The sequence below is a fragment of the Osmia bicornis genome, chromosome 16 (genome assembly GCF_907164935.1).
Source record: "Osmia bicornis bicornis chromosome 16, iOsmBic2.1, whole genome shotgun sequence".
Classification (NCBI taxonomy): domain Eukaryota; kingdom Metazoa; phylum Arthropoda; class Insecta; order Hymenoptera; family Megachilidae; genus Osmia; species Osmia bicornis.
In genome coordinates this window covers 8,198,796-8,219,574 of record NC_060231.1, presented here as the reverse complement: position 1 = coordinate 8,219,574, position 20,779 = coordinate 8,198,796, and the positions used below count along the sequence as shown (strand labels likewise).

The window sequence follows — 20,779 nt, the reverse complement described above, 5'->3', positions numbered from 1 at the left end:
CTGCCATATTGGATTATTACATCAAATTCCAAGAAAAGAACAGGCGCGAGTTTCGCGCTGAACAGGTACAAGAAACTTTGCTTTCTCGTTAGCGTTGCCAAAAAGCAATCTCGAGGGACGAGTGTCGTTGCGTTATTTGCGATCGTTTAATCTCGATGAAAATCTATGATAAAATGTAATTGCGTTGCTGTATTCCCAACCACCTAACCGTGCGATATGCATACTACGTGTTTATGACTCGTCTCGATACGCGGTTACAAAACATCGATTCGTGTCAAGGCTCGCCAGCTCGTTCGGTATTTGCTTAATAATTTCGCGCCTCTATAAATTCTACGACAGAAAGTGACCATTCAAGATTTCAAATAATAGAGTAGTGTACTTACATAGTACGCGACAGTAACTGACAGAAACTCGTCGTCGCGTCGATTCGGATTCGTCAAACGAATCTTTACTTTCCTTCTCCTTTCTATGCTTCTTACAGTTAGTCTGGCCAAGATTCATCAGTATGTACTAGTATACACACGTATTGTAATATCTACTTATTATACATACATATACTATACACACGCGAACTTGGGGGAGCGCGCGCGCCTTACCATGTACTATCGCGCACTCTCGCGCACTCTCGCGCACTCTCGCGCACTCTCGCCAAATGAATAGGAAAATAATATTTTTTTGTCATTTCTTCTTTCTTTCGAAGAAATTTGGGAGATAGCATTTTAAAATGGTAGATTAACATTTCAGATAGATAAGGAAGAAAGGGAAGGTTGCGAGGTAGGCTCTTCTTCACCGACTAGTCTCGCAACTGTAATTACCGCGTCTCGTCGGCTGTCAATGATAGATGCAATTGTTTTAATCGGTACAATGGCTTACGTAATATGTAATTATTGGCTAGTCGCGCGAGTTGGTCATCTTGTGTTATGTCTGCTTTTACCGTAGGTGTCTTTGATTCTATCGCGAACGAGGTAAATCGTAAATTGTAAAGGAGTATCCCTGGTGTGGAAAAAAAGAAGGCGCAAGCATTGAACGTGACCCGATTTACACGGGTTATTCTTAGGTGTATGCCCGTACGTTTCGTAACGCGTTTAACACCCACGCGCAAAAGCGAATCACCGATAGAACGTGGCTGTTCTTTCCTCCCTTCCCTGGTCTATCAATTTTCGATACGCGTCCACGATAAAAGCTCGTTAATTTACCAGCAGCCCTGAGACCTGTTCTCTCTCATCTCCTACCGTACAGCGTTAGTTGGATCTTAGTTGGATCTTAGTTGGACGTTAGCTTGCCGCCAACTTCCGCTAATATAATATCACCTACCTACTACATACTTATTCTTAGATGTAATACCTACATCGTTAACGTTGCATCGAACAATCGATAAAACTTTACCCATCTTAATGTTGCCAACGTACTTGCTTGTTGCGCCCCGTTTGCAAATTCAGAATTCGGACAAAGAGCATGGACCGAATTTGTAATTTGCATCTTGACGAAAATGACCAAGACCGTCGAAAGATGTATTATATCGGTGCTTGGCTGCGATTACGTGGCATAGCAGCCGTGAATCAGTCCCCTCGTTTCGTTACATTCGCATCGAATCATCGCTACATACATACATACATACATACATACATACATACATACATACACCGCTCCGACAAGATTTTTACCGATTCAAAGAGGAGCAATTCACTATTCGAGAAAAGTGTAAGAGCTGGTAACGCGGTGCTGACGAACGAAACGATGAAACAACGCGAATGTTGCCGTTGCCGTTGCAACTATGCCAGTCTCCGTCAGAAGATGTGGGAACGTTGTGTCCTGTGTTTCGCACAACTTTGTTTCTTCTCTTTCTTCCTCTTGTATGTACACGATTACCTGCCTTTTTTCACTGAATTACAATTTTCTTGGAAAGAAAGAACGAGGAAAGGATAAGAGAAGGTAAGGGGTATCAATCGAGTTGCTTATTCTTTTCACCTGGATTGCGTCAGTCTCGAATTTAGCGTGGGTATCGGTAAAGCAAACTACGCAATAAGAATGGTGACGCGAGCTAATATCGCCACATCGGTCCTCTCGTATTCTCGTATTCTCGTATTCTCGTATTCTCGTTACGCGACAATCAACCGATTCCCGAATTAAACGAAAAATTCGGTCGACTTGATTATGTAACGTCACCATCTGTTTCGTCTATCTATCGTCTATCGGAAGCATTAGCTTCGCAGCGAACGCGAAAGCGATCCTTCTCTAGCAAATATCGATTCCATCTGCTTTCGTTGCCGGAACAAAAGAGTCGAGAATGGAGCCGAATCGTTGCTTGTACGCTTTCAAGTATAGGCACAACGTAAAGTAGGGCAAATACACCTACTCGCGTGGAGAAGTGTAACGAAGGAAATTACACGGTCTATAACGTGCCACCACCACGTACCTATCTAATTGAAAATAAACTTGTCATCGAACCGAGCCGCATTTATTATTATTCCTTTTTTCGTTCAAGAGATTCGTTGCGTTGCTGTCTTCCTATTCTAGAGAAAAAACGTTGTCAAATTCTCCGGCCGATCAACCAAAATAAAAATCTGCAATCTCTTTTGCTCTCTAGCTACAAATATACACCTACACATTTATATTAGAATTCTACATATGTAACACCTTTCGCAGCCCTACGAATTTATCGAGCGATAGAAACCAGGGAGTGGCGGATGGCAAAACTAAACTAAACTAAACTAAACTAAACGAAAAATGGAATCGCTTTCTGGGAAAACGTTCGTTTTGCGTTCGTTTTGCGTTCGTTTCCAGGCAAATATCGATTCTCCACAGACACCGCTCCTAACCGTACACACTTTCAAACGTTCTCCAAAGGTTATTCGGCTCGTTGATTTTGCATAACTTTGCGCGACACCCTCCACTGGATTACGGCCAGATATCGTATCGGAGCTACATTCGATGCGGTTTGCCTAATCGTAAGTATGCCCATGGATGCATTTTCATTTAGCATCCGCCTTCGTCCGCTTCGATGAACGTTACGCGACGGATTGTGAAAATTTCTTAAGAAATTTCGCGATTCTTCTATCGAAGCAAATTGAGAAACATTCTGGCGTTATCTTTGACGCGAGCTTTGGTGAAATTAAAATTTGAAAATGATATCGAGAGGAAAAAGATGAACTGGAGCGAGGAAAATTAGCGAGGAGATTAAGTGGATCGAGGAGAAGGAACGTTTTACGAGGTAACGACGTTACCAAGATCGAGACGATGCGCGATGGAACGCGATGGAATCGAAAATTGGAATAAGCCAAGAGCGTCGCGTCGCGTCGCGTCGCGTCGCGTTCCGTCGACTCGAAAATTCTCATTATTACTATCTAGGCTATAATACTGTTTCGAACGATGGACAGATAAAATAAGGAATCATCCAAGTTTTTGCTTGCATACTGGAAAAGATGATGATGATGATGATGATAATGGGCGAGACAAATGGTCCATTAGGCATTATGTTTCGTCGTATCACGATAAAGCTTTGCCGAATGTCTGCACCTTCTGATTACGGTATTCACGAAATCGCTGCTCGAAAGCTCCATTACCAGTTATCTACCGTAGGAAGCTCACCTTGAAGCGATTATATATCTTTCGTTTAGAATCACGATTAACGAGGGATAGCGAATCGATGCAAATTTAAACGAACCTTCAACGTTATCAGCGAAAAGATTAAGGAGAAAGAAGAAGGTATCGGTTGTCGGGGTGAACAAGGTAGAAAATGTTTTAGATGCAATGGAAAGTGCAAGGTTAGCTTGCGTCGACGTGCAAGTCGAACAGACGGACGTACGTATAGTACGCCATGCGCCATGCGCTATGCGTCATGGATGGATAGACAGAGACGAGCGCGTGCTTGGAGGTTGCTCTCGTAAAATATGCAAGCTGCAATCACGTCCGTTGAATAGAAAAGGTCAGGAACAGAGAGAAGGAAAAAACAAGAACGAGAGAGGGTAGTTGCGAAGCGAAACGTGGAAAGGGGAGAAATGGGAAGAATAGCAAGTGGGGGATGATAGCAACGCACTCGGGGTAGAAGCAGAATTGTGAACAGAGACAGATAGCGACGAGAAAAAAAGGGGTTCGAAGAGTAGTAGGATAGTAGGAGGGCGAGAGGGTAAAGGGTAAAGGGTAAAGGAAAAACGGTGTACCCAATAGGTAGACAGCCGTTTTGAAGAGCAGCGATCGTAATACTGCTGAAACTGCCAGAGTCCCTCTTCGACTCGGTCTGCCACGTTTGCAAAAAAATTTTCATAACCAACCGATCTACCAGCTACTCTTTTACCGCGTAACAGCTACGCTACGCCATCGCGGATAAACCGGTTAAACCTAATCGATACATTCTCGATGCTTCTCGTGTTTGTCTTCTGCCGAAAACGTTCAACAGTCAGCTATGAAAATTCACAGAATGCTTGGCTTGTTTCAGGTCGGGGGCGGTCAATGCCCGATGGCGTGGACTGGAACGCAACGCTGGAGAAATCCTGCTCCAGAGTAAGTAGATCTTTTCTCCAGAGTAAAATCGCATAAAAGAGTTGTGTCGATGCCGACATTGACCTTTGTTCGATTCGATTCGATTCGATTCGATTCGATTCGATTCGATTCGATCCTACCTTCGAAATGCGACAAGAAATTGGTAGAGTATAAAATAGCGAAGGATGAGAAAGAGAAGGGAGCTTGTTTCCAGTGCAAAATCGATATGTATATACGGTACTCTGTTCGTTCGAGGGAAGGCGCAAGACCAGAGTCTTGTCAGATTCGAGCATCTTTCATCAAAGACAGTCTCGATTGGATGCTCTCCCGTACTTATTACGAATAATCGAGGATCGCCTCTAAAGAAATTCTGCATCGTAAGCGTTATTTACTCTTAATGATTCCTACAGAATCACGACACGGTGCACGCTATCGATTTTCTCTATCTGCCTATGTGGAAATGGTGAAACGTAATAGCACGCGTTACGTTACTCTGTACCGTATTGCACCACCTGTTTCTCTCTCTCTCTCTCTCTGTGTCTTTTCTTCATCTTTTTTCTAAACTTTCGAGCGATATAAACGATATAACCGATATAAGCGATAGTCTGATCGAAAGGGAACGTCTTGTCGATTCGATGAACGCGCAACGCAACCGGATGGATTAATGATCGGTTATTGTCTATCTGTAGAAGGGGATAAAATCGGCCTCGGTATCTGGAATAGAAATGAAAAGAAGAAAAAGAGGGGGAAGGGTGTATCGGACAGCAGACCAATTAACTACTTAGGGCGGCTTTCATTCGGCTGGTCAATCGATTCATCGTCCGGATCGATTCGGGGTGAATAACTTTTCTAGTCGCGGACGATACCGATGCTCCGTCGAATCTATCACCGAGATGGATGCGTTCCTTTCCGCTCGTTACACTCTTTTCATGCTCGGTCAATTACTAGCCAACCTCGCGAATCGCTTATGTCGCTTATGTCGCTTATGTCGCTTATGTCGCTTATGCTTATTCGTTTCCATTTCCATCTCGATGGATAAATAAGAAAAAGCGGGGGTAGAAGAGGAGGAGGACTGTGATATCTGAGAAAACTCGTTCGTCTAGTCTAGTCTAGTCTAGTCTAGTCTAGTCTAGTCTTGATAGATAGAAAGATGATTAACTAGCTCGTCGAACTTTGATAGATTTTCTGATACATGAAAAGCGTCCACAGCGTCTGATACATAATATAATCGATGGTGCAAGTGGCGGTATAAGGTGTACATACCGAGAAGCAAGTTCAACGGCCCTGCAGCTAGAGCTTTCGTATACTGGCGATAGCTCGAGCCGATGTCGGTTTATTCGATAATTGACAGCAATGAAAATCCTGCTAGACACTGGCAATTGCATTATCTCGGAAAGCTTCGCTCTTAACGTTAAGTCCATTCTCGGTACCTACGCGGTATATGCTTCGCGAAATGGCGCGCATAATTGGGTAAACGAGACAAGTCAACGTGACGCGCTTTTCTATCAATTAATTACGCTAGATATTGCTCAGATATCTTTCCTGTATTATAAAATTTCAAGAGGATACGTTTTATTCCGGCGACCAGTCTCTGGCCGGTGCGCGGTGCTTTGGAGTTGAGTCTGGATATACGAGATTATGCCATTAGCTGACGCGTTAACGCGATTTGCTTAGCCTTAGCCCCCCCCCCCCCCCGTAAGGGGTTATCATCTCGTTAGAAGACGAATTAATCGGCACGGGAAACGTTGCCCTCGAGAAAGCAAAAAGTTACGGGGGTTGAAAGATGGAAGAAAGGAATTGAATTGTACAATTTTCGTTCAGTTACGATAACTATAACTGAAGAGAACCAGCTGAGCAACCCGACGATGTAATTAGGTTTGGTAATAAAGCAAGATATTACCGGCACACCCATACCCAACCCATGCTAATGCTAATGTACTCACGAACAATTGCACACCCATCGCATCGCGCATCGCGCATCGCGCATCGCATCCTTTTATAATCTTAATCGATATCCTTTTATTCGTAATTACCTATTTCCTCCTGTAAAATTCACTCGAGCTGGAGGGTTGTCAGCGTTTCAAGATGTACGTACATACTTGTATGTATGTATGTAACCCGTTGTTGGCGAAGCGAAAGGATTCGATAGGGGCAACCGTGTGCCGCGCTATCCATCCTGTTGCCTAGGTACTTAATACATGTACAGGTGTATAGGTGCGCGACGCAGGACACGCGTATCGACCACTGACCCACATTCGAAAACGGCTGCGCCGTTCGATATTCGCCGATTCATTCTATTAGATACATATGTAGGTAGTAGATTGTCGTTTCGCGCGTACGCCAAATTTCCACGAGATGCTCCATCGTTTAGTTTGCACCTAGATAGGTATATATCGCGTAAAAAATTCAATTTCCTTCTCTCGATTTTTCATCTCGAGTTGTTTTCGCTTTCGAAACTTATTCTCGATAGCTACAACTATCCAGCGACACTTTTCTTTCTCGTTGCTCTTCGTAACGAGTTTCTCTCGCTCTACTGCTTCGAAATCTACTGCTACTGCTTGTCAGGTGCCGAGTGCTGACAAAAGGGCATTCGAGCCGAGTGGAAAGAATTTTAATTGAACGGTAGTGGACATACGCTGAAATTCCCCTCAAATTTCTGACGAATGAAAAGGATTCTAATTAGAGAAAATCAATCTCGTCGCTCTCTTTTTGCACGTTCAATTTTTATTTTTCATTTTTCATTTATCATTTTCGTCGAGCAACCTTGCTTCAACGATTACGCGAATAAACTCCAATTCTAGAGTAGAATTATTACGGAACGAACGATCGAGGTAGTGGTCACAGGAGTTTTCTGACCATCGTATCCGTTAACGTTTAGTGAAAGTAGTTTATTTGTTGGTTAAAAAGAAAAAGCGATAAAAGCGTAAATCGTATTGGAAGAAGAAAAGTATTGGATATCGAAATATGTATGTAGTAAGTTTGAAAACTGTACATCGACGCGTAAGACTCGCTGGCAAAAAGAAGATTCGAAAAAGCAGATTCCATGAGAAAAGAGAAAGGAGAAAGAAGTAGTCGCGATTTTTATTGCAGTCGGCTTTCGGCCAATTGCGATCATGAATTATGAATGAAACGGTAACGAGCTTGACGACAAGCTGTTCCGTAAGGGCGTTGAAAAGCCGAGCAGAGAACACCGTCGACGAGAGGAAGGAAAGCGGGCTGGATTTGTGCGCTTTTGTTCCGCCTCTAAAACATTTGGCTTTCGGCAAACTCTCGAAAGCGCGTCCATTCTCAAATTCCTTTCGTTTCGTTTCGTTTCGTTTTGTTATTCGGCCATCGGTTTTCTCGCGGTACTTGTACGGATCTTACTTTCTCTTCGTTTCCTCTCCGATGCTCGATCCATCTAACATTAAATACTTGAAATAGTGTGAAATTTCTACTTAAAGATTGAAACGGTAGCAATACATACTCGATCTTGATTGAAAAAGTAACGAGAGTGAGGGAAAGCGATGATAGTGGTTAGATGGAATAGCTGATATTTCGAGGATAATTAATGATCAAAATGGCTATCGAAACGGAGCAAAGACCGCATTGCGTCAGTAGGTGCCACTTTGCAACTTTACCCGCCGACGCGACGCACCCTTCGCGTTCTCGCTTGCCACCATTTTCGCCATCACCCTCAACTACCGCCTCTTCTCTTCTACCATTTTCTTCTTCTCTGCTCCTTTCGATTCCTTCTGATCGTCGTCGTCGTCGTCGTCGTCGTCGTCGTCGTCTTTGTCGTTTTGAACACACTCTACCAAACGAAAGGTATTTCGGAGATTAGTTCAATTTTTCGATCAACGCAATGAACAAGGTGAAATCGATTGTTAAGCACAATCTCTATAGAATCGAACGATACATTTGTTCCAGAGGTGACGATGTGCAGCGATCGATCGAGCTGTTGGACAAAGTGCTGTCAGAGTACGACGAGCACGAAACAGAGGGCGAAGGCGGTGGAGGCGTCGTCGGTGTCGGTGTCGGTGTCGGCGTCAGCGTCGGCGTCGGAATCGGTGTCGGAAGTGGCGGCAACGGAGGCGGGACCGGCACAGGCGTTGGAGATTGTGGCAGCAGCACGGAACCGAGTATTGGTCTCACACCCGACGACGAAAGTCCGTCCTTAGGTATTTTTTCCTTCTCTTCTCTTCCTTAGTCTTTTACTCGATCCAATTCCGCTTCACCCTTTATAGGTATTCACGAATTCGAAACTTTGATGCTTGATCCTCGATCCTCGATCCTCGATCCTCGATCCTCGATCCTCGCAATGATTTCAGTTAGATTCAGTTATGCTATAGGCGCCGTGGCCGAGAGTGGCTGACGATGAGAGAATCGTATTTGAACGATCGTCAGGGAAAGTTGGCGGTGCGCCGCGTAAAAAGTATAATTTCAATAACAACGTACGGGGGCGCGTTATATCGAGTTATGTAGTAGGAGTAAAAGCGTACAATGTATCGTCGACAGGACATCAATCCGAGGACGACGGTTACATGAGCATGAATGGACGGAAGGCAAAGATGGCACTGGTAGCGTTACGTCCAGTTCCGGATTGTCCAGAGCCTCAGGATCTCGTTGGAATATCCAGGCAACAATTTCCTCCGCCACCGGAGGAAGCCGAGCGAATTATCTCCACTTTGTTACCGATGTAAGTTTTCACTTTTCGATATACACACCGTCAGTTTCGAGTAGGAATCTTGCTAGCCAAGCTGGCTGCACGTGTCCGGTCTATGTTATTCAGGGTATCGCCTGGAAATTCGTCCAAGAGAAGCGGTCGTTCGGCCGATCGTCGAAATGGACGACATCAATGGATGATGGCTATGCAAGATAGCATACGACAAGGAAACGGTGCCGCGATTACCACTCAAACCACTCTCGTGAGTATTCGATGAGCCGTGTTTCGAAGGACGTTTCGTTCCGATCGAGACACGGCCTTCTACTCTAATCCAATGTAGCTGAATTGTATTTTCGCGCAGCCCAAAACGCGACACCAGAGACCGTACGGATGGGAGAACGGTCACGGTAGCGAACCCCTCAAACGAGCTCATCCTCCGAGCCCTCCGAGCAAATTTGCCAGCTTGCCTTACGACGGCAAGATATCGTTCGGATGGATTCCGCCGAGGACCAATCCGACTACCGTCGAGAAACACCGCGAGGTTAAACGTCGATCCTCCGAAGAGGAGGAGGAGGAGGAGGAGGAGGAGGAGGAGGAGGAAGATGAGAACGACGCAGTCGAGAGAGAAAAGAAACGGTTCGAAAAAGATCGCGCTTCCCATTTGCGAAAGCAACGTCAGAATAATGAAATGACAAAATCGAGCAGCGTGGAAGATCGGCTGCTGATGAATCACGAACGAAACGCCGATGAAAATGAAGGAAACGATCGAAATGATCGAAATGATCGAAGAAGAACCGATTCGGACTCGAGCGAGGGTAGATTTTCGAGAAACTCAGAGTCCGAAAGATCCTCGATCCCTCGTTCCAGCTCGGTCAGCGTCGAGAGATTCTCGATGCGAGCCACCTGCGATTCTTCCGACTTCTCCAGAGCCAATTCAACCTCCAACGAAAGATTTCACTCGGATTTCTCGATAGCCGTGGCCAGCGCCAGCTCCAACGATCGCGTCTCCATGCCGACCTCTGATCCTTTCTCGATTCGAAACTTGGATTTTGTCTCGTACTCTCTGCCGAACCGAGCCGACTCGAGTGAAAGATTTTCCGCCCCGACCTCGGACAGATACTCCGAGGAACGATATTCCGACATGTTCTCCACCAGAAACTCGGATTTCTCCACCCGAAATTCAACCGACTTTCGAACCCAGTCCGAGGAGGAACGATTCTCGGACGACTCTTTGGAAGAACTTTTGCCCCCTCCTCCTCCTCCTCCTCCTCCACCACCGATCAGCAAGAGACATTCGATCGCTTGGGAAGTGCCCTTGGAAGACGATCCCCTTTACGCTCCTGGAAGCACCAAGGTGATCGGCAGGAGACGACGAAAGAGCAGCGACGTATCCAGTAAGTTAAGTCTGAGAACTTTCAACATTTTCCATTTTCCATTTATCATCGTCTCGAAAATGATTGCGATTGAAATTTTCAGGCGTCGGTTCCGCGTCGAAATTACGCGACTTGGACGACGAGTGGCAGGACCCACGACTTTCCACCACCGACGACGATCTGGTATCACCGTACTCGGATTCCTCGACGAACGAGCTCGATCAAATACGACCGGAAGCTTTTACGAAAAACGGCACTTACGTGATACGTCGCGGTCGAAAGAAGGAAAGGAAAGGACTGCCGAAAGCCCCTAGCAAACGAAAGCTTGTCCTTTGAAAATAGCGAGAGGAACCGGTTGTCCGAGGTGAAACGATACTCGAGCACCTTCGACAACATCAAAAGTCTTTTGAGGGAGAAGAAACTGGAAGCAACCAACGATCATCCACCGAATCCAGTCGAATTCGGTTCGTCCCTCCTTCCTCCCGACCTGATCAGAGTGATCTCGCTTCCAGCGATCAACGACCAAGAAGCCGACGACGATCGAGGACAGCTCGAGGTGACGGTCGAAGAGGAGGAAACGTCGGATCTTGACTCGGACAAGGATAAAAAGAGGCGCGAAGAGGTAGTCGAGCAACTGGCACGATTTTCCTCGTCGGGCTTCGCCGCCTCGTTCTCCTTGTCTTTATCGTTGTCGTTGTCGACCACCGCGGACGACGAGAACGATCGTAACCAAGAAAACGTCCAACGAATCGTCGGTACCACCTGCAACGGAACCTCTCTGTCGGCCTCCAACAGTTACTCGAAAGGATTCGCCGAAAGGACTGGCAATTCGTACGCCGAAGAACAGCCGAGCGCGAAAAAGTCTTCCAATTGTAGTAGCCTGGTTGTCGTCGGTAGCGAACATCGACTAGCCTCGAAAATACCTGTCAATCTTTTGATCGAAGACCAGATCGTAAAGAAAGCGTTAAAGGAGAATCGTCGGCAACTGGAAAAAGTAAGCGACGCTATCAAGGAGATCGAAAGCGTTAAGAACAGCGAAACGTACAGTGAGAACAAACGATGGAAAACCGAGGGAAAACATCCAACCAAGAGGAACAGTCTCGAGATCGATCAGAACGAAGTTCTGAAATCGATCGACGATGTAAACTTACAAGTAGAAGAAGCCCGCGCGAAAAAACAACGAGACTCGGACAACTCGATTGATTCGGACTTGGAAGCCAAGGCCAGCCCGAAAACAGAAGATTTTCATTCTTCAGGGAGAAGATCGCGACAGATCGGTTGTCGGTGTCGGTGTCGCTGTCGCTGTCGCTGTCGAAATCATAGAAACGATCAAAAAGAAATCCGAGAACGTGATCGACGCTATCCTCCAAGATTCGAAAAATCCAGATTTTCAGGTATGTTGTAAACAAACAGGTACATATGTATGTGTAAACTCTCTTGAGTTTTATCGCAAAAGCTACTCTGACGTTTCCAGGTGAGCGTCGAGGGTTCTAGAATTTCCACCGTTACCACCTTCCGCCCGTCGAAGAAGAAGCGGACGAGGAAAGCTCGGATATAGGACAAACCGGTGTAACTGCTCCGAAAGCTAAAAGCCATAACAACCGAACGATGGAGTACAGGCCTAGAGTTCCACCGCATCGTGCTGCTGCCCCACTGGCTTCTCCTCAGATTCCAAAGCTCACTTTCAAACCTCTCTCAACACTAGATCCATGGACGCTGGATTTTCGCGGGGTAGGCGTAGTACACCTACTGCCGGACGAGAGTCCATCCAGACGAGAGTGTGGGTTTCTCAAACTTGTCCGCTTTTATTTCATTTTTATTTTCTCTTTGCCGTAACGCTAGATTATACCGAATTCGCCTACCTAAACGACGGAAATCGAAAAGAGACACGAGATGCGGCCAATGTTGTAAATGAAATGGATTTAGCTAATAGCAAACTGCGTTGAAGCTCGTTAGGTATCGAGGTGGTACGCAGGAAATACGTGCTTTCGCGTCTCTTTCAAAGTTTCCGTTTGAAAAGAGCAGGAAATGGGTGCGTTTCAAACAAATTCACCGTATTTCCGTTCGCGTTGTTGGAGCTTTTTCAGTCTGGCTGGCGTCCCACCGTCTCCCTAAAACAACTATCCTCCAAGATCGACAACTTACTTCCACGCCAAAAATACTAAACCTACCTAAGATTCGCGTCGCGTCGCGTCGCGTCGCGTCGCGTCGCGTCGATCTAGCATCGAGAACAAATCTTCCTTCAATAAAATGAATTTACTACGCAAGTATCGAATCTAACAGTGACGCGCCGTGCCGTGTCAAGCCGAATCGATCGAGAAACGCTTCGCGTACGTCTCGACGATTCTCTTTAATTTCCCTCCCTTCCTTCGCGTCGACCGATCGACGGTAGGAGAAACGTTTTCTCCTTAAAAGCTGACATCAGTAGATTAGGAGTTGCGACCAGGGGGATCTTAATTACATTGCTAGCCGATGCTGCCACTGAAATTATGTTTTTCCATCCAATAAGCTCGATCGATCGATAAAGAAACAAGTTTCATTGCTAAATACACAAGCAAGAAATTTAGATTTATAGATAATCGATAGCAATGGAGGTTGTCTACGACGATAAGCTTTCTAGATTAACGATTCTCTGAACGATTGTTTGTAGCAAATACCGGTGGAAGACGTACTCTGCCTACGGATTTACACCGGACCTTCGCGGCGACGACCTTTCACGAAAAGGCACTCACCGTCGATCGGAGCCGTGCGCGTCTTCCGATGGAAGTGCCACCGCTACGGCAATTGCAAATGGTCATGGAAATGGAATGGAAATGGAAATGGAAATGGAAATGTGAAACGGAAAGCAGCAACGGAGCTTGTAGTAGCGGTGTGGTAATGGTGGAACCTCCACCACGAACGTGGCGACCGGTTCCGGGATGCAGACTTCTTGTTCCCTTCCGGAAAACTCCTGTTTTCGCTAGAGGCAGCGACATTCTAGAACTCCTCAGCATGCAAACACACTCGACGCAGATGCGTCGACAACCTGGTTGGTACGCTCCAACCACCGCTACCACCGGGTAAGACTACTCGCATTCTCTTCTGAATGGTTCTGAAACAGTCTGAACGATATTCTTCTAACGCCAAGCTACATACGTATGTACTAATACTATTATACGTATTACCTGGTTATTCGAATCATTTCGATGCAAGTACACGCCGTATCGGCGCGATTGCCCCAGCAATTAGACTTGGCTTGGTCGTAATCAGTTACTGCGTGTGCGAGTATATTACACACACACACACACTCTCTCTCTACCTTGATGCCATTTTATATTAATTAGGCTAATATTATTACATTGTACCTGGGCGATGCTCGCTGCGAGTAGGTATCGACGAAACAATCCAGGTTTGGAACAGGCGATAATCGGTACGGAGTTGCTCGATTAGCGGGTGGTCCGAGTCGAGGATGGTATCCGACCAGGAAGGCGAATCAACCACGACCGGCTTCGATCGAGCATCCTGGAGCGGTTGAACAACGCGTACGACGCACGGCTAGTCGGAACCGGGGACCAGAGGAAACCGCTCACTTTGCCTACAAACATCACACCGAACAAATACTTCGGCCAAAGTAAGCACAGCTCCGCCTCCAGTACTCGCGAGGCGCTACGCAGGGTCACTAGCTTGCTCATCAAGAAAGGTAAGCGCTGGAAATTGCGCTATTACGACCAGTTCCACGCGAGCTCAAACACGAGTGATCGATCGATCGATACCCGAAAACTTTCAACTTGTTTTCTGCGTGACCTTTCGTGGCACTGAGTGTCACCGATTCGATTCTACTTTCATCCTTTCGATAGATTACCTCTTAATCTGATATTTTTCTATTTTTCTATTTTTTCTATTTTTCTTATTCTGCCTTTGAATCATCTCTTACTTATACTGTTTCCTCGCATCCGCTATTGCTGCTTCCTTTCTCTTTCTTTTCTTCTTCTTTTTCTTTTTCTTTTTCTTTATTTTTACGACTTTTGCATTTCTTTGTTGCAAGTTGACAATAAGATGCTTTGGAAAATTGAAATTTAAAAAAAATGAATTCTGGGTGACGTTCATTTACCAATACTTTTAATTCTCCCCGGTTCGGAAAAAAAGGATGCATTTTTACATTCCATTTCCTACGGGCGGCGTTCTTTGGGGACATTTACTGTCCCCTTTTGCCCACGAACATTATCGGCCACGCGCGCTTTGCGCGTCTTTTTTCCAAATCTCATTCCCTTTTGCATTTTACAATTGTTTGCTTCAGTCAGTCTGTCCGTTCGCCCCCTTTTAGTCGCCTCTTACGACAGGCAGGGGATACCGTGGCCGTATTCTAATCCCCCCGAGCCACAGGGGTCTGTACAGTACGGTAGAGGCAACAATTTCTATTACACCCAATAAAGTTGGCAACGCTTCCAGTAGATGGCCAACAGGCCACGTGTTACGAGTCCGAGCATTTTCTCAATAAAGTGCTTCCATCTAGTGCAAGTTAGGCCAACTAGTTACGCTGATAGAAACTAACCGACCTTGAAAATATGAACACACCGACAAGTACGGAGGACCAAGGCCTTATCCGCGTTACACGCCGTCGCCGATTTCTACGTTTCCACAGGCCTTCCATTTTGGTAGGTTATTCGAAACGCGAATAACTTGCGTTTTTATACCCCCCTCCCTTCGTCGAGACCTTGATAAAATTATAAGAAGGTGCATTTTCGAACGTCGAGCGTTCGCGTTTCGCGTTTCGCGTTTGCGTTTGCAATGCGTTGCGCCGGCCGGTTAAAGAAGCAAAGAAAACCGGTATAAGGTTTAAGAATGGCAAGCGTTAAAAATTAGATAAAAGAGTAAGGACGTTGCGGGTTCTCCTAACAGTCGTCCTCTCGCTATTCGTTATTGATTCGAGAAACAAGAAAGAAAGGGAATTTCTCATTGATATTATAATAGTTCGATGTGCCGATCAAGGTTACGAGAGGTCGAGCACTAAATGAGAAGGTTTTCGTCGAAATTGAAAGAGAAGATGGGCGCGTCGCGTCCACGCCGCGTCACGCCGCGTTGGCGGATCAATACTCATCCGCGCAAAGCCACGATCGCTCGCGAGTCATATTCGGTCACTTTTTTAATGGCAATTTGCAACTTACTTATGCATCGCATTCGTACGTTTTTGAATAGGTTGTGAATTCGGTGGATCGAGTAGTAAAAAAAGAAAAAAAAATGGCAAAAGTAACGCAGATGCGCTCAAACGCGATCGAAGGCGCGCGCATGACCCTGTACATACATCGAGTTTTATCGTCGTCAGTTATTTATTTATAGAACGTCGCGGTATCGATGCCCTGAAAAAAGCGCTTCCGCGCATGCGGAAACGTACAGAAGAAGACTCTTCCTCCTTTGAAATGCTCGTTAACCTTCATAGGGTGGTTTTCTATTTTAGATTCTTTTTTCTTTTAGTTTTAAGGAACGCGTTACCGCGTTAAGCGATTAAACTAACGACAAGAGAATTAGTAGGTACTGGTACAAACAAAATACACGATGCGACGAAGCGGCAAGCGTGAAACGCTGCGATTACGTTCCTTATAAACGGAATTAAGCCCGTTGGCGACGAAAAGTTGACGGAGATGCGAGGTGAAACGATTAACAATTATTTCAGTGTGTAAATGAAATGGTAACCAAGACAAGCGATTGTCCAGCTAAGGGATGTTTTCGGTGCGGTTAGTAAGTTGGGCGGTGGGATAGAGGTAGGTAGATAGGTAGGTAGGTAGGTAGGTAGGTATGTAGGTAGGTAGGTAGGTAGGTAGGTAGGTAGGTAGGTAGAGTAGTAAGCTGAACACGTTCAGCGGCAGAAGAAAGTAGGAATGAAACCGTATGGGAAGCCGGAAAGGGCATGGAAAGGGTTGACTAACTTGTCCGGACAGCAGGGTGGTGGTGGTGGCAATCGTTATTCCCGTCTGCTAGTCTGTCTAGCAACCCTGCTGGCCGAAGCAATCGCTGCCCCCTACCAAAGCGTGCACGGGTCCTGCGTTTCACCGGAACAACAGTCTTTAACCCCAATGAAAAGTATCCACCTACTACCATCCTTTATTACCAATGTTTCTTATCTTCTTGTCAACCACTCCTTCCTCCTTCTCCTATTTCCTCTACTTTCGCTCTTGTTTCGGAGAAATAAAGGATCGATGTATTGCTGCCAGTACAGCATGACGCCGACTGTCGAATCATGATGCGGCTCATATCTCGCCGTCGTCGCGTCTCGTCCCCTCCGTTGCACTTTATTCTCCTCGTTTATCACGTCCGATTTCTTTCCAACGGTTTACATAAAAATTTACCTGTAGCATTAACGTGTAGGTTAGGGCTTTTCATCCCTCGTAGGCGTTTGCTTTTTTTCACCGTAAGAAAAACGTAATTCAAGCCATTAGGCGCGATTAAATCACGTTCGCGAAACGCTAAAACTGCAAAAATTGAACATTTTATCCGGTGTGACGCGGTGTCGCGTGATGTCGCGCGCGATAGCAAGCAAAATCGGTGTAGCGTTACGCTTGTTCGCTTGCTCACTCGAACGCGTTGCAATACTACGTAAATGCCTGATAAATGTCAATGTGTTATACCATTTGAAAATACTAAACGATTATTTCATATTGTTTTTCCCTTTCTTCGTCGCTTTTTGTATTCGTTTTTGTAATAGGAAAAAAGAGAGAAGAGAAAAGAAAAGAAAAGAAAAAGAAAAGAAAAGAAAAGAAAAGAAAAAAAAAAGAAAAGAAAAGAAAGATCGTGGGAAAAAAATTTATCGGCGTCGTTAGAGTGATGAAAACTACAATCGATATCATTGTCAACGACGCGATAAAAAAAGCGTTATCGTTACGATTTTAAAGAATTATTACATAGAATCGAGAATGAAGCGGATATTTGTAGCAACGTTCGACCGTGACATTGAGTAAGAACCCTAGCACGACCGTGACCTCGTCCAGCTAACGCTAACGCTAACGCCTTATTCATTTCCCGCACTCTGACCAAATACTTTGACTTGTTCGCCTAGCGATGTTGCGATATAGCTGAGTTCTCTCGAAATAAGGTAAGAATAGTTTGCAGGGAAAAGAAAGAAGGTTCCGTCAACGACACGACACGACACGACACGACACGACGCGATGTTCCCTTTCCTTTATCCATGGAAAATTAAAGCTTTCAACTTTTGCGTCTTGCATCTTGCTAAATTCAATTATTTCATAGAAAATAAGTAAAATAATGATGTATGTAGTTGAAAGTGGTCGGAACAGTGATTTGTCATTTTCTCATTCCACTTGCCAGCCCGCTGAAAAGAGATACGGAGGTTATTATTATCTCGCCAGAAATAGAGTGGCGCATGTATAAAAGTTACTTACCGAGCTGCTCGAATAAATTCGATGAAATGAAAATGAATCAAGTTTATTTCGGTGGCGAATTCGCCCTATTCGCAGCAACTGATTTCTCCTGTCCTGTCCTTTCTCGTTCTTCAATTGCATTTCCGCGTTACCCTCCACTGGTTAACGAACAAACAAGTGTTTGCGTTGTTGGCGAAACGATGAGGCGGTTATTAAACGCGATTGAACGGACCGAAACGATTCGTATTGGAATGCGCTCGCATCAGCATATCCTGCGCTTTCATCGCTTTCCTTCTCATTCCCTACTCACTGCGCTCGTATTCTATCGTTGGCAAAAACAGTGGAATAGCTAGAAATATGATTACGTTTGATAAAATATTATCAGCGAAAAGGAAGCCGGTATACACGAGTATTCGTAAGTGTAGCAAGCCAAGCGTACGCGCCAAATAATGTATATTCCTCCATTTTTATTATTCTCATGTATTTGCTCGTTTGCTTGGCTTTATTTCTTTCTTTTCTTTTCTTTTCTTTTCTTTTCTTTTTTTTCAACATTTTTCTCGTTATTAGGTATATTTGAAAGCAGGAACAAGACGATCCTACTGAACGCGAAATCTTCTTCTTTGACTGTTTTCAGGAAGCGGAAGCAAGGACAGCAAGGGTGGAAAGGAGGGCGGATCGTCGTGCGGTCCTTACGCCGGTGAGTTGATATTCCTAGGGAACGATACATATACTGATATACTGATATAACTGATATACTGATATACTGATCTAATAATATAATAATATAATAATATAGTAGGTACGAGGTTGCCACGAACGGGAAGCGAATCCCCCGTAGAGGTTCGAAGGATTTCGTTTCCAGAAAAGAACAGAAACGGTAACACACGAATAACGCTATTTATAAAGCAGTGCCTAGACTTTGCTTCGAGCTGGTATTAGAAACGTTCGGAATATCGTCAACGGCCAGCCAGGACCATTACTGAAATAAATTGGATCGTTTCGATCGAAAACGTTACGATTCGCAAACTTGCTACCATCAAGTTCGAAGCGTAAAACCATATGGTACATACATAATAGCTATTCTCGCTATATGTATATTTCCAAATATTCCTCTTCTCTCGCTCCGCCATCGCTTTACCCAAGCATCGGCCTCGTCTCTGGTCTATTAATATTTTTTCGGTTATTTTGGAAAACTGCCGCTTACCAGAGAGAAGAAGGTTTATAACGCACGTGTTTCGTCGAATCGTTTCTTTCAAACCTCTGTCGTATGTATCTCGAAAGGAAAGCAGAGTACTTATGGACGGACGAGGCAGGTAGTAGTTTCCACACATAAGTCGATTATATTATACTAGAACGGGAACGGGAACAGGAACGGAAGGAAAAAGTTGATAAGTAAGCAGGATGCAACGCGTCATAAATGAGTAGCAGCAGACACACCCAGGAGTCTGCGTCTAGTACGCGCTATCGGTAATTGATCCATACGCATCGTTTCTCTTCTTCGTCTCGCTCATCTCTCTTTCTCTTTAGTACAACTATGCTTGCTGCCTTCTAAAATTCCTTCGAAAATCCGATCAATCGAAATCGAGCAATTTCGCAATTTCGCGGACTCGATCCAAGGTGCCTAATCGAGCTCGGTTTGGACGTGTCCGTCTTGTCGAAGCAAAGACCGGAAAGGCAGCCGATTATTATGCTGGCGACAAACAATTGCGACGCTTCCCCTATTACATATAGCGAGAGTAAAAACGTGGCAAAAATACGCGAGAGTCTCTGCGTACGTCCGCGTCGTTTCGTTTCTTTCATCATCGTACGATGTTTTCTGTTTCTGTTTCAGCGGCCCCGAATGCGGCGGAGATGCGCCAAAAGAGAAAGGGTTTTTCAAGGTTCTGGAAGAGATCGCGTCATTATCGCTGGAGAACCAATAGCCCAGGGTAAGCGGTTATAAGGTGACGAGCCACCAGCGACAGAGACACGCGTTACGCCAACATCACCATTATCGACAGCAACGCGTCCCTACCACCGGCCGCTTGACGAACAATGCTTGTTGCTGCATCGTCCAGTAGCAGCGCATCGATACCGCTTCGTGCTAATTCTTCCAGGCGACAACTTCGCGTCCTCTTCGTCCATTTCCGTCGACCTTTAGTAAGTCAGTCGCCCTCGACCGGTGCCGTGGGTACCAGCCCCCAAAGATCCAAACCAGCTACACCAATCCGTGGGTAATCTATTCACCTATTTAACACTTTGTTCTTCGTCTCTTCGTTCTTCGTTCTCGTTCTTCGTTCTTCTTTCCTTTCTCTTTCACTTTCTTCACCTATCCTATCGAATTGTTTGCTCTCGTTAAACGCGCTTCGATTGAATCGTGTCCTCTTCCGTTACCCTGTGTGGATCGTTTCTTCTTTTCGAAAATCTTTTCTCTAAACTTCTAAAAATCGCTTCTGAAACGCGCGCACGCTTTCTCGACGCGAATTACCTAACCGTATATAATTATAATAAAGTCAAACTGTCGTACGCGTACGTGATAACGATGAATTTCGATTGAACGTAACTTTTACCTTACAGAAATTCACCGGTAAGTCGTAATAATCTCAGCGAGGTGGAAGGTAAGATCGATTCTAAATTGGAACGAGTGCGCGCGGCTCTACTCGAGAGTAGATAGTCGTAAAAATCACACAACTCCGGATCAAGACCGTGTGGCTAATCTAATCGGTCGCATCCGATCGTTAAATTCTCTTTAATCGTCAAACGAGAGCTAGCTACCCGTTTCTTTCCCATCTTTCTTCACCGCGTACTCAACGCGGAAATCCTACGTTGTTAGAAAGCGAATAATTTATTGTACCCACTGCTGCTAACACCACCTACTCGGACTATTGGAATATTTGCACGGTGTTAAACGCGATACTATGTACAATACAACAACAAAGAAAAAGAAAAAG

General features: G+C 45.2%; 1 protein-coding gene across 1 annotated transcript in view; it reads left to right on the top strand.

Annotated features, from left to right (window-relative positions):
- LOC114880756 overlaps positions 1-20,779 on the top strand; it is a 23,512-nt gene extending 2,733 nt beyond the window's left edge. Inside the window, 22 exon segments of the mRNA XM_046289110.1 lie at positions 4,436-4,500; positions 8,389-8,639; positions 8,977-9,157; positions 9,251-9,386; positions 9,486-10,518; positions 10,601-10,814; positions 10,816-11,839; positions 11,841-11,895; positions 11,977-12,014; positions 12,016-12,157; positions 12,160-12,277; positions 13,164-13,185; positions 13,187-13,330; positions 13,365-13,442; positions 13,444-13,556; positions 13,866-13,915; positions 13,918-13,997; positions 13,999-14,176; positions 18,484-18,550; positions 19,681-19,728; positions 19,730-20,062; positions 20,406-20,779. Coding sequence (XP_046145066.1) covers positions 4,436-4,500; positions 8,389-8,639; positions 8,977-9,157; positions 9,251-9,386; positions 9,486-10,518; positions 10,601-10,814; positions 10,816-11,839; positions 11,841-11,895; positions 11,977-12,014; positions 12,016-12,157; positions 12,160-12,277; positions 13,164-13,185; positions 13,187-13,330; positions 13,365-13,442; positions 13,444-13,556; positions 13,866-13,915; positions 13,918-13,997; positions 13,999-14,176; positions 18,484-18,550; positions 19,681-19,728; positions 19,730-19,781 — 4,089 coding nt within the window. The 3' untranslated portion in view covers positions 19,782-20,062; positions 20,406-20,779.